At 38.0% G+C, this 13,891-nt stretch overlaps 1 protein-coding gene across 1 annotated transcript; it reads left to right on the top strand.

Moving 5' to 3' along the window:
• Positions 1 to 200: 200 nt before the first annotated feature.
• On the top strand, positions 201 to 12,695 carry LOC146594862 (protein argonaute-4). The gene is made up of 17 exons (XM_085306694.1): positions 201 to 366; positions 1,105 to 1,225; positions 2,300 to 2,481; positions 2,873 to 3,009; positions 3,109 to 3,243; positions 3,418 to 3,505; positions 3,921 to 4,068; positions 4,155 to 4,274; positions 4,595 to 4,723; positions 4,876 to 5,009; positions 5,631 to 5,815; positions 6,088 to 6,247; positions 6,826 to 7,141; positions 7,386 to 7,520; positions 8,321 to 8,422; positions 8,642 to 8,841; positions 8,950 to 12,695. Exons 2-17 carry the CDS (start codon positions 1,121 to 1,123, stop codon positions 9,056 to 9,058), a joined length of 2,385 nt encoding a protein of 794 aa, XP_085162820.1. The 5' UTR covers positions 201 to 366; positions 1,105 to 1,120; the 3' UTR covers positions 9,059 to 12,695.
• Positions 12,696 to 13,891: the final 1,196 nt, after the last annotated feature.

The following is a 13,891-nucleotide window of genomic DNA, read 5'->3' as shown; positions in this document are numbered from 1 at the left end:
AATACATTGTTGTTTTGTACCTGGAAAATTAGAGCTGTTGAAAGGCCATGAGCCCCTTGGAACACTTTGATTTGCAACCTCAGAAAGCTACATAAGATTTTTCTGCCCTGTCAGAAAGCCTTTTCAACTAAAGAACACCTGAAAGGATACTGCAGTGAATGGTAAATTATATCTCATACATATTTATTTGACTTTTACAGGGCCTCCAGCAAGCCTTTTCCAGCCACCCCGTCGCCCTGGCCTAGGAACTGTTGGRAAACCCATCCGCCTGCTAGCCAATCATTTTCAGGTTCAGATTCCTAAGATTGATGTTTATCACTATGATGTAGATATCAAACCAGAAAAACGCCCCCGAAGAGTGAACAGGTATGAATCGTTTAATAAAAAAATGTTTAGATTCCTCAGTTTAAGGCAACTGTACATCCTAGAATTTTTTTCTGCTGCTAAAGGACAATTTGTATATGTTCTGCTCTTAGGAGCTGCCTAATCTTTCCTTGAGATGTAATATTATCCTTCTCCTTATTTTTATTCAGATTTTTGGAATTGGACTGCTATACAGAAGGCACTAAAAATGTATTATAAGGAAGAATCTTGCCTTAAACTAAAGCTATTTTTATTCTCTAGTCTACAAGCGAATATCCCCAATAATTGTTCCACAATCTATTTATACAAAGATTTCTGTTAGCAACTGAGAGGAAGGAATTCAGCATGGAGACTGACACCAACGTTTTTAGGTGTCCATAAATGGGTATTTTTTCAGTAGAGTCATTTTAATCTATAGAACACCTCAGCTAACCTGAAGATAGATGCTTGTATTTGCTCTTATATTTGTACAGCTCTCCAGATTCTGCTGTCTGCATTGCCTGTATCTCTGCTGACAGTAATGGGAGCTTAGACACCTGCATGTGTGTTGAAACTTAGGTGTCTTAGTCTGGAGGTCTTTATTCTACTCTAGGGTCTGCTAAAAAGTTGGGTATAGTCTAGTTCATTGTTGTTTCTGATACCCAGCTCCTTTAAGAAAACACAAGTGCATAATTTTAAATTGTGTAATGTCATTGCTGAATTTTCCTGTGCTCCAACCTAACTCAATAAATCCCTCTGTAGAGAAGTGGTGGATACTATGGTGAGACACTTCAAAATGCAGATATTTGGTGATCGGCAGCCTGGATACGATGGGAAAAGGAACATGTATACYGCACACCCGTTACCTATTGGCCGGGATAGAGTAAGTGTTGTTATGAGGAGTTCTAAGTTTTTATGGAAAAAAAATGTTGCAGTTTAGCTTGAAAAGTGTTCTTTTATTGACATAAACCAAAGTTACTGCTAAATGTATTAGTATAGGTTTGGATATTACAGGTGGTGTCAGTCAGGGTTCCCTAAGAAATTAGATACTCTACTGAGGTTTGTCATCTTCAGTTTTCTAATTCTCTAGCTCTTTTGTCAGTGAGCTTGTCCGTGATAGTGTGAACTATTGCATTATGGTTTTTCATCTGCAAGGAGGTTTTACACCCTGATGCAACTTGCTTTTTTCTCTGTTACAACATTTGTTCTATCGCTAATGATAAAGTAGTTATAGCTGACAAATACGGTGTTCTGGTTTGGCTGTGCTGTTGAGATATATCCTCTTATTCCACAAGAACTTACGGCACAAGTGCTGTTAACAGCTAAATCAGGTGTATTAGCCCTTAATGTTCTGGGCCATACTCTCTGGCATGTTCTACCCATGTTCTGACAGACTGAAATATCTATTGAAAGGTCCTGATACAAAATGTAAATAACTTCCATTTACTCTTCTCTCCAGGGATCTGGTTATTGCTGGTACAATGCCTGGAGGAGTACATAGGATGAGTTCACATTTACCCTTTGGGTTAATGGTGTGTGAGAATAATTTCAAGTACTGTGTTAAAAACTGAAATTTGCGTTTCCCAATGATTTTTCCTTTTGACTGAAAAGAGTTTCTTGCCCTCCTGTTAAGGACACAGAACATCATCTTGCTATTAACTGGCTGACGTACAAAAATGACTCACAGTTCTCCAGAGCTTTGATGTTACCATACTAATTACTGCTAAAAATTTACACGTAAAGGTACTTCAGTGCAGTTTCCTCAAATAAATAAATTACAAGTTTTCAAAATCCTAAGAAAACTAACTGATTGCAATATTTTAAGAGAATTATGCAAAGTAATCATCATGAATGTACATTCAGAGGATATCCAAGAAAAAAACAATGTTGCTTAGTTTTGTGGTAGTCTTCAGTCTATCACAGAGGTTTGTTCTTTATTTTATTCTGCCTGTGTAAGGTGGATATGGAGGTGACACTTCCAGGAGAGGGGAAGGACCAGACATTTAAAGTATCCATTCAGTGGGTGTCAGTAGTCAGCCTTCAGTTGTTGCTGGAAGCTCTGGCAGGGCATTTGAATGAAGTTCCTGAAGATTCTGTACAGGCACTTGATGTAATCACACGGCATCTTCCCTCCATGAGGTGGGTTATTTTGGTATCTTCTTTTTTGGTTTAGTCTTCTGTCTGACTTACATTTTCATTAGTTATTACTTGCTGCTATTCTGCTGCTTCTGCTGTAGAAGGAATGAGTGATGCTGTTGTGTAATTCAATGCCTGCCTTACAAATTTGCAGCAGAGTAAGGAAATCTGATCTCAACTCAGGACTTGTRTGTGCTGGTCATGTTTCTAACAGTAATTTACTGTGGCTTTTCCAACTGCTCTGTCTGCAAAGTTTTTTTGTATGACACTCCATAAGTTAGTTCTAACAGTTCTAACGTACTGGAGAAATGTGGTATTTTAAACACTATAGGAATTAGTGTAAAAGCGTTTATTAGACAGGAATGATCAGAGGTTTTTGTTGTCGTTTGTTTAGGTACACTCCTGTGGGTCGCTCCTTCTTCTCCCCCCCTGAAGGTTATTATCACCCTCTGGGTGGTGGCAGGGAGGTCTGGTTTGGTTTCCACCAGTCTGTCAGGCCTGCTATGTGGAACATGATGCTCAACATTGACGGTACGTAGAAACTTCTGTACCAGTTACGTAACAGTTCTTGCTGCTTCTAAATTAATGTCCTTTTTTTTTTTCTTCTTTTTTTTTTCTTTTTAATCTTAGTGTCAGCAACTGCTTTCTATCGTGCCCAGCCTATCATTGAGTTCATGTGTGAGGTCTTGGACATTCAGAACATCAATGAACAAACAAAACCTCTAACAGATTCCCAGCGTGTCAAGTTTACCAAAGAAATCAGAGGTAAAGGCCTGTTTTATAGCCCTGCAACAAAATACTGGAAACTTGATAATATTATACTGTAATAAAAATTCACAGGCATTCTGGAAGCTAGCCTGTTCCTTTTTGTTTTCATCTTTCTCAAGGGTGACTCTTACGTCTGATTTTATTTCGGTGACTTTTGTCTTGGATTTTCAGGTCTAAAAGTAGAGGTTACCCACTGTGGCCAGATGAAGAGAAAATACCGAGTTTGCAATGTTACTCGGCGACCAGCTAGTCATCAGACGTATGTTACAGCCTTTTTTTTAAACGATTTTCAAGATTGTGAGATTAGAGGGTTTTTTTTGTATATTATTTGTGCAAGAACGGTGGATTTTAGAGGCAAAGCAGCCTTGCAGGTTCAAGAGAATGCTTCATTTTAGTGAAGTAGAGGAATAGAGTGTGTTTAGACCACTGCTTTATTTCTTTCAGCACAAGAAAATTAAAACTGTCCTGGTGTTTAAATATAGTTATTACAGGCTATAATTTTTGAGTTGTCTATAATAAATTCAGTATATTTTCTATAAAATCTTTTCATAAAGAAAAGATCCAATAACGAAGAAAAACAAATGTTTTAAGTGTTACTACTATGGAATAGATTTTTTTTTTTTTTTTAAGGTAAAAAGTGTGAAAAGCTTAACCAGAGCAAATATCCTTTATAGGTTTCCTCTGCAGCTGGAAAATGGGCAGGCTATGGAGTGTACAGTAGCTCAGTATTTTAAGCAGAAGTACAGTCTGCAGCTAAAATATCCGCACCTTCCCTGTCTTCAAGTAGGACAGGAACAGAAACACACATACTTACCACTTGAAGTAAGAATCTAACTTTGCTACTSTTGGGTTGTGATATGTGTATTATTAAAGGGTATCATGCCAGCTCTAACTCTGTTGCTCTGTAGGTATGTAACATTGTGGCGGGCCAGAGATGTATCAAGAAGCTAACAGACAATCAGACATCAACTATGATTAAAGCAACTGCAAGGTCTGCACCAGACCGACAGGAAGAAATCAGTAGACTAGTAAGTTATGGTTTGGATATATGGAAAATAGTGGGGTTTTTTGTTTGTTTGTTTGTTTTTTGTTTTTTTTTTTTTTGTAAAAACACGGCTGAAGAGGTTTCAACTAAGTTCTGTGTTTCTCCCCATCTAAACAGTCTGCATTTGTCTGTTTATATGTCTCWTTCAGAAGCATTGTAGCATATGTGATGATAATCCAAAAAACCAAGAATTGCAGAAGTTAAAAAATCTGACTTTGTTAAAATAGGAAGTCTATTTGTTACGTAAACAGTAGAGCCACATGAAACATTATTTTAGTTGCATAAGTACTTTCTTGTCACCAGGTAAAAAGTAATAGTATGGTTGGTGGACCTGATCCATATCTGAAGGAGTTTGGTATTGTTGTCCATAATGAAATGACAGAGTTAACGGGCAGAGTTTTACCAGCACCAATGCTGCAATATGGAGGCAGGGTGAGTACTTGATCTCTTGTAAAGATATGATTTAAATCAGTTAAGTGCTCCATAAATCTTCTTAATAAGGCTTGCATGCGTCTGAGTGCTGTTCTGCTGTAGTCAACATGAAGCAGCRCTTTATTTTTAATTTGCCTTTGATTTTTGCCTAGAACAAGACTGTGGCTACACCAAACCAAGGTGTGTGGGACATGAGAGGGAAACAGTTCTATGCTGGCATTGAGATTAAAGTTTGGGCTGTTGCCTGCTTTGCTCCTCAAAAACAATGCAGGGAAGACTTATTAAAGTAAGTATTTTCCCATTTATTCAAGATGACTATTTCAGGGTTTATTTTCCCCCATATTTCTGAAAGATGTTGTGCTGTATATTGATATCAATTTTAATGCATCCAGCAGTAAAAAGAAGAAACAATAATTCTGCAATGTTGTAAATATTTACAGCTTGGGAGGAGACTGACAGAATTCATAACCTAATAGACAAGTTAGGAAAAGGAATAATTTCCTTACCCCTGAGGTGGTTTCCTGCTCTGGAGATTATATTCTGCTTGAATTTTGCTGTTCTTGCAAATAACTGGCAGTAGTCTTTCATTTGAAATCCTGAACTATTTGTCTGTCATGTTAACCTTAACTGCCTCCCAGACCATATAAATTGTTTTCCATGTCCTTCAAATTGCTTTACAGAATCCCAAAGAACAAAGGCAAATTGAACCACTGAAATAGTTCAGCAAAAATTATGGTTGTAATATTGTTCAGATATGTTTGATGGATAAGTAGTAACTTATCAGAGCATCAATATTAGATTGGGAACCTACATCAGAATTTTCAACTTAAATGTGTGGAAAGTGAAATACCAGCARAAAGACCAGATCCAGTCTCACTTGCCAAATCCACTTATATTTCATTCACAGGAGTTTTACTGACCAGCTGCGTAAGATTTCCAAGGATGCAGGGATGCCAATCCAGGGGCAGCCCTGTTTCTGCAAATACGCCCAGGGAGCAGACAGTGTGGAGCCCATGTTTAAACACTTGAAACTGACTTACGTTGGTCTGCAGCTGATTGTGGTGATTTTGCCTGGAAAGACACCTGTGTATGGTATGGAATGGTGATTGTAAAGTGTTAGGTCATTGTACAGCAAGTGGACATCTCATTATGCACTTCATGAGAAAGAACAGGCACTATCTTCGTTTAARAGGGGGGATTAGGAGACTGGCTGTATACAAGTACACCGAAAAAGTACAAAGAATGGGCTTTTTGTCACTGCAACCTTAAGCACACTAGTACACCATTTAGAAAAAATAAGAAACAGCAGAAGGAACCACTGATTGTTCAGGTAATTGAACCACTCTCTTATTCTTCTGTTACAGCTGAAGTAAAACGGGTTGGTGACACTCTTCTAGGAATGGCCACTCAGTGTGTTCAGGTAAAGAATGTGGTGAAAACCTCACCACAAACACTGTCCAACCTTTGTCTGAAGATAAATGCAAAGCTTGGCGGAATCAACAATGTACTTGTACCTCATCAAAGGTGAGATTAAATCCCTCCTTGAAGGCAGGCAAAATGATGTTATTTTGTTTTATTAGCTAAAATTATACCCTTCAAAATAAGCGTGTTACCAACAGTACATAGCCCCAGTCTAAAGCAGAYAGATAAAAATGCTTCCTTATTCATAATCTGCCTAGTAAGCCATATACTGAAGAACATTTGTAGTGTTAAAGGTGTCCAGCACTATGTGTGAAAACAATCTGACAAAGGCTTATTTTCCGTGTGTCTTTTTAATTATCCTCTCCATACTTGTGAGTTCAGTCTGTCTACCATCTCCTTAAACATACTGCTTTTTTTCCCTCTAGTTGAAAGAACAGATACATGCTTGTAACTTTGTTTACCTCTGGTCCTTTCCTTTCTGCTTTTTATATTCTCTCTGGACTTCTAAGAGCTTGAGGCAGAGACYTTGCTCCTTAAAGATTCTGGTGCAATTTCGGTTTTGTAGAACGGTTTGGATATACCTTCCTTTGCTGTAATTTTCTTCCTTCTTCATCTCTTCTCCCCCCTCTCCTTTCTTTATTTATTATTACTTCTTAATAAACTTTAATCACATTAAACAGGCCCTCRGTGTTCCAGCAGCCAGTGATCTTTTTGGGAGCAGATGTCACTCACCCTCCTGCTGGGGATGGAAAGAAGCCATCTATTGCTGCTGTAGTAGGCAGCATGGATGGCCATCCTAGCCGTTATTGTGCTACAGTGCGTGTGCAAACCTCCCGTCAGGAGACCTCCCAGGAATTGCTATACAGTCAGGAGGTGATACAGGACCTGACTAACATGGTGCGAGAACTATTGATCCAGTTCTACAAATCCACTCGTTTCAAGCCTACAAGGATCATTTACTACAGAGGGGGAGTATCAGAAGGGCAAATGAAACAGGTATTGTCTAATGATTTCTCTTTGCTTGTGAGTGGAGGTCAGCCCTTCAGAATCTATATGTGGATTATGTTTATTTAATGAGACAACTTGCAGTTTCATAGTGCTTTCCAGGGGAAAAACACAGGGTACAGGTACAGTGTTTCTAATTGTGTTCTTTATGAAGTGGCGTTTGTTCATGAAAAGAATGAGAACAGTATTATATATGCCAAATTCAACACCTAATACTTAAATCTTCTATTTCTAGGTAGCTTGGCCAGAACTTATAGCAATCCGGAAGGCCTGTATTAGTTTGGAAGAAGATTATAGACCAGGAATAACTTATATCGTTGTACAGAAAAGGCATCACACCAGACTGTTTTGCGCTGACAAAACTGAAAGGGCAAGTAGTGTTGGGCATATATAAACAAGAAGATAATGGCAATGGGAAAGTAGATGGCTTGGTTAGAATCCGTCTCACACACTGGAACAGAATTAATCTGTACAAATAGTAGCAAWCTTGTGCAGGGACAGGCTTTTTCTACAAGACCAAAATGGGGTTGACCAACTTCTCCTTTTTTTTTTTTTTTTTCCTCCCTTGCTCTAAATCAAGCAGTCAGATGGGGTGTCCTGTTCTAGCCCCTCTTGGGGTGAGCGTACAATATATTCCTCTCTTCCTCTGGGTGTGTAGGTTGGGTTTTTATAGCCCGGGATTCCTGACACACTCCAGTTATTCAGTTTGTTGCCTCTCTTGTCTCTAGATGCAACTGTGAGATTTGCCTGTGTCACAAATCCACAAGACAGCTAAGGAAACTTTCTTAAAAAGTTGTTGATCTCAGGTTTGCCTGAAAATATGGATCTCTGAGGAGTGAGTGCAAACAAGGGTGTGAAATGAATTCGTTTTAGAGCACTTGCACTTTCTGTTCCTGAATTACTAGCATAGGCTTTATTCCACTCTGCAATATTAATGGTGCTAACAAGAATTTTATCTCCCCTCTGATTATGCAGTAGCTGGATTTGGCGAAGTTTCTAAAAATGAACCCTGAGAACATTTTCATTCTTCCTGTATAAAGGACCTTAATATTTTTCCACTTTTTGAGCAGTAAATCCTCCAATAGCTTAAAATAGAAGCCTACTTTAGGAGATATTTTGGGGTCACTTCCAAAGAAAAGTGTGGACTAATTATAAACTTATCTCAAATAGGTGGGTAAAAGTGGCAATGTACCAGCAGGCACTACTGTGGACAGCACAATAACACATCCTTCTGAATTTGACTTTTACCTCTGTAGTCACGCAGGAATTCAGGTAATGTTTCAGCTCTGCTGTACTGAGGCTTGAGAGTGAATCCTTACAGTTGTCCTGATGAGTAATRCTGCTTCTATTTATAGTTTAGCAGACTAAAAATTGCATCAGTTTTGTTTGGCGCTGTACTCTTTAAATCTTCAATCAGTGTATTGACCTTTAAATACTATGTCTCTGTTTTTGTTGATRTGATCCAGCTGAATGCTCATCTATTCTCCACAGGGAACCAGCCGTCCCTCCCACTATCAGGTCTTGTGGGATGACAACTGTTTTACTGCAGATGAACTACAGCTGTTGACGTATCAGCTGTGTCACACRTATGTCCGGTGTACACGATCAGTCTCTATTCCAGCTCCTGCATACTATGCTAGGCTGGTAGCATTTAGGGCCAGATACCATCTTGTGGACAAGGATCATGACAGGTGAGGAGCTGTAACCTGTTATGTCTTGGTAGCTAGATAACAGGCTTTAGTTAAATGCTGCTTGGCTCAATTGTTCACGGTTCTCTGTTTATGTCTTCCTTTTTGCAGTGCTGAGGGCAGCCATGTGTCAGGACAGAGCAATGGCCGTGATCCTCAGGCTCTGGCTAAGGCAGTACAGATCCACCATGATACTCAACATACAATGTATTTTGCTTGAGAGCATCTGGGAAGATGAGGCAAAACCAACCACCCATGCAGTCCTGAAATGTTTTGAATGCCTACTGCTATAGTCAGGGCCCAATTTATTTCAGACTGCCCACTACCAGCAGCTCTGAACAGTCGCACTGAATCTGTGCTTCACAGCAATGTCTGATGCACCAACACAATTGAGCCATTTGTTTCATTATTTTGTGTAACAAATTCATAGACTGTCTTTTCTGATGCATTGGACTGAATTTTTACCTCAAAGAGCAAAAGGCCGATCATCCTGAAATTTTTAAAGGACTTGGCACGAAAGGTTTCTATTGAATATTTTGCTAGCTATGGTTTTTAAGTTATCTTCTCATCCCATTAGTTTATCATGATGACTGATTCCCTGTCTTCATGCACTGCTTAGTGAGTATGCGTATTATAGCAAAATGTTTTACTCCAGTTTAATGTAATTGTTCTATTGTGTGGGGCCATAGATTTTTTTAATGGAGATTTTAGACTTCACTACTGTAAATGCCTTTTAACAAACATAACTTTCGCAGGTATTGCAGTTTTTTTGTCAGTTTTACTAATTATCTTTTTAATCTCTGCAGACTTTGGCTGCAAAGCAATTGCACTATACTGCGAGTTCAACTAGGTGGTTCTTGTTCTGTGAATGTGTAACATAACCAGATAGTGATGCCTGTCAGTACATTTTAATTATAATGGTTACAAATAATACTGCCATGGTATCGTAACAAGTAATGAACCATCATTTACCCCTCTAAAAATGATTAAAAAACAACAAAAAAAAAACCCCAAATTAGCTTTTAGATATTTTGCAAACTTTTACAAAAAGTGCCCACTTTATGCTGCTGTGTGGTTTGATAAATCGAAGTGATTTTAAAACTTTTTTCTCATAGAAGGTTTAACTTTGGCAATAAAATATTTGTTTTTTAACCCCCCCCCTTCCCCAAACAGTGTAATTTTCTAGCTGAGGATTGTGCATGAGTTTAACCAACATTCTCGTGTCGTTTTCTGAACACACAGTTTGGCAGTTTCTGAAACTAATTAGAAAAGACGCACTTCCATGCTTTTTTTAAGGATTATTTTTAACTGTTTTATATTCACTGTTGGTGTCCTGTCTACAACTTTTTTTATAAGCTTGGAAACTGGGTGTTATATGTAGGAAAGGCTTGCCAATCTGTACAGTCTAAATGTATTGTGTGACAGGCAACCTAAAGACTTGTACCAGCATTTTAAATTTTTTCCCCTGGGAATCTAGGTTGCACACACAACTGCATTCAAACAGCATGTTTAACCAGTGTAAGTCTAATACACTGATTCTGTCCCAGCCTAGAAATTAGTAGTATTTTTTTTTTCCTCAATCTGCTTGGCTTTTTTCAACTGCAATGTGTAATAAAGAAGAGGGTCTTGGTTTCACTGAATACTTTTGGAATCCACAAACATAGTACATTACAACTAGATTCCTTTTAGTGTTAACATGAGTTAGCACAGATTAAAAACTTATTCCTAAACTTAGTCTAGCTAACACCATTACTTAGTCTAGCTAACACCATTACTTTGATAACAAAATTTTGAAAAGTCCAATGATTGCACTGTGGTCTCTGATACTAGTGTGGGGTTTGCTGCTAAGTTGTCTGCTGTTCCAAAGCTTAGGAACCAGCCCCCTCAAAATTTCAGCAATATGAAATGCTGTTTCCTTCAGTCTTTAAGCTTGTAAATAAGTTAAAGTTTACATTTCTAAATGCTGTTTTTCAGTGGTACCAGAGTACACTGAACTTAGTCTTCAGACAGTTTTATAACCTGCTTTCAAGTAGTATGTCTCATTAAATTAAGTTAGAACTTTTTTTTTCTTTTCTGCTGAAAATGGGACTGAAGCAAGCTTTGCTCCTGGCACGTATTGTGAACAGATTTAGATTGAAAAAAAATTCTTTTTAGTTTTTTAAAAATTTTTTTAAAGAATACCTCACTTGTGTAATAAAATCAGGACATGTGGGTGGGAGACTGACCGCTGCTTCAGCTAGATGGCTGCTTTTCTCAGTACTCATTCAGGGAGAATACACACACAAAAAAAAACCCTTTTTAGAATGAACTCTGACTGACCCAACATATATGGAGAATTTTGGCACCTTTAAGAGAAATTGAGCACCCTTTTTAGATTATAGGATCAAAGATCGTTGTTTGGGTTTGTGCACTAGGCAAGAATGTAACTGGTTTAATCAAGGGTGCATAAGAAATACTTAATTTTATCACCAGTTAGTTGTCCAGTGCCAAGCACTCCTAGTTCAGATTGAGTGAAGTGAGAGCCTCTCCTTTGTTTGCCTGTGATTGGACTAAGTAGTTAACCTCAGACTATACAGATTGTTAGACCTCAGCTAGCCCCGGGAAGCATGGTGAGAAATTTAACTCAATCTTGTGTTAGAACATCATTGTAATGAAATAGTGGTAAGGGTGCAGTGCTGTCACTTTGAGAGGAGAAGAGCATTTAAGTTTAGGACTGTTGCTTGGTCAGAACTAAGATCAAAGTTTCAGCAATGCTGTTGTATGCTGGTCTGAAAGCTGAGTCTAGAGGTTGAGCTTGACGATCTGAATTAACCCCTTGGGACTGACTGAATCGTTATGCATGTGTCAATCAATGGGAAGATGTGCATTCTGTAGATGTAGTTCTTAGGGTGTTTTGGTTTTTTTATAAATAAAGCCTGTTGGCCACTGTTTAGCTATGTGGTGTGAAAGATTTTAAATGTAGCAAAGTTTAAAGAGTTGGGGAGGGTGTGGTTGACATTTCAAAAACAACAAAAAATGGCAGAAACCCCATTTTCAAACCAGTTCTGCTTGCTTTGCAAACAGCTGAATTCTGAACAAGCTCTAGAAATCACTAGTTAGCCTGTCTCAAGTGTTTGGACAGCCTGGCTTATTTATTCTTACTGTAAGTACCACAATTTAGTGTAATGCCTATAGCAGCATCCAAAGGGCATAAAAGGTTGTGATATACAGGCAGACATGCTTCATGCAGAACCTTATCTTGTTCCAGACACAAGTGTCAGAGCTTATTTACCTATATCAAAAGCTTTGCTCTTCAAATGGATAAAGGCAGCTTTTGTTCAGATACAATGTTTAACAAAATCCCCCCCCCCCCCAAACTACTTTTGTGGATGTGCTGTAGGATTTTTCTTGCTCAATAGCAAGGGAGTAACTCTGCTTTCATTTTAAGAAAGCAGAGTTTGGCGGGCATTGTATCAATACTGTTTCAACTACAAGGTTTTTTCCTTGTGAATTTGAGGAAAGATCTTGTATATCACTTACAGATTTTCTTATACCTTGCTATTGACGTTTTCATATTTCTATGTCTAGAGGCTGAAACTTCAATGTAAAATGTTTGCATTTGTTCATTTTGACTTATGATGTAATTTTTGTTTCTATATTGTTAGACTTGTAATGTTTAAAATTGTATTTTATTAAATTTGGACTGGATGTATGTCTATAGCAATACGAGGTACTCTTTCTAAACTGTTATGGGTTAGCAGCCCCATGTTGCGATAAGATGCTGGTCGTGTACAATTTGCAATGTATTTTTTTTAGCCTGCAGGGATATTTTGTGTTCATGTGTCCAAAAATAAAAAAAATGGCATTCTTGTGCCAAATGTTGTTTTTCCTTGTTGATGTCTAATAAATGCAATGTACAGAGTGAGCAACTGATACTGTTGCCTGTAAAAAAAAAAAATGTCTTAAATTAACTTTTAATTAAAACTTGTACACAATATGTAACCTGTGGAACTCATTGCCACAAGATATTTATGATATTTATTTCTCCTGTGGTAGGAGTTAGAAAGCAATAGAAATACACCTGAATAGCATCTTTAGTGATACTCAAAGAAAGACTTTAAACTATCTCTTTTTCTGAGCCTGTACTAACCGCATTGTCGTGAGAAAATATAGTGTCAATAGATTGTATCTACCTGGAGTAGTGATTTTATGTTAGTCAGAAATTAATAAATGAATGAGCTATTTGTTTATTCATCCTCTGAATTTCAGGTGAGGATTTTGTTTTCTCCTTGTATTCCTACTAAGCTTTCGGACAAGGAGAAAACATGCAAGCTATAAATGAGCTCAAGATATATGATAGCTTAAAATAACCTGCATCTTTATGGGTTTTAATATTTTTGGCAGTAGAAGTCCTATGGGCTTGGGAATTTAGATTATTCAGCTTCAGGCAAGCTTAAGTAGTTCTGAAGCAAAAGGTACTTTGATGCCAATGCTTTTCCAACATGATCACTTAGATCAGTCTGAAGAACCCTGGGGCTACTGATGTTTTGGAGCTAAAAAARAACTTTAAAGTGCCTTAACTTGGAAGGAAACACTTCAGGGAATTGTCCAACAGGACTAGAGAATGGATAATTAAAAGGCTGAGGGGCAGTTGGTAGGAGAGGCTGCATGCTCAGCAGGGTAAAGGGCTCCTGAAAGGCAGCTCCTATGTTTGGAGAGGCATAGCTGAAAATAGTAATATGGGAGAAAAGGGAAAAAGAAAAGRGATGAGGAACTTGTCCCGGGGTTTGTCAGGTGTTTAAAGAAACTTGACTGATAACTGACTTAACTGGTCATCAAGAGATCTTAAGTAATTGTGTTTTGAGGTATAGTGTATCTGGATGTACTTCTGCTTCAGGACACCAATTCTGCTTTCATATTCTATAAATCTCATGGTGTGAGCTGTGTACGAGCTCTGTGTTGTGTTCTGCTCCACCACAGGMTCTCTGGATTCTGCTATTTTGTAAGAATAAGTTTCAAATACATGGTTAAAAATGGGTTGCTTCTGGCCCAGGCTTTTCCATCTCCCATTTTT

Source organism: Rhea americana, unplaced genomic scaffold, assembly GCF_003343005.1.
Source record: "Rhea americana isolate MKP2758 unplaced genomic scaffold, rheAme1 scaffold_246, whole genome shotgun sequence".
NCBI lineage: Eukaryota > Metazoa > Chordata > Aves > Rheiformes > Rheidae > Rhea > Rhea americana.
This window is presented reverse-complemented; position numbering and strand designations above follow the sequence as displayed.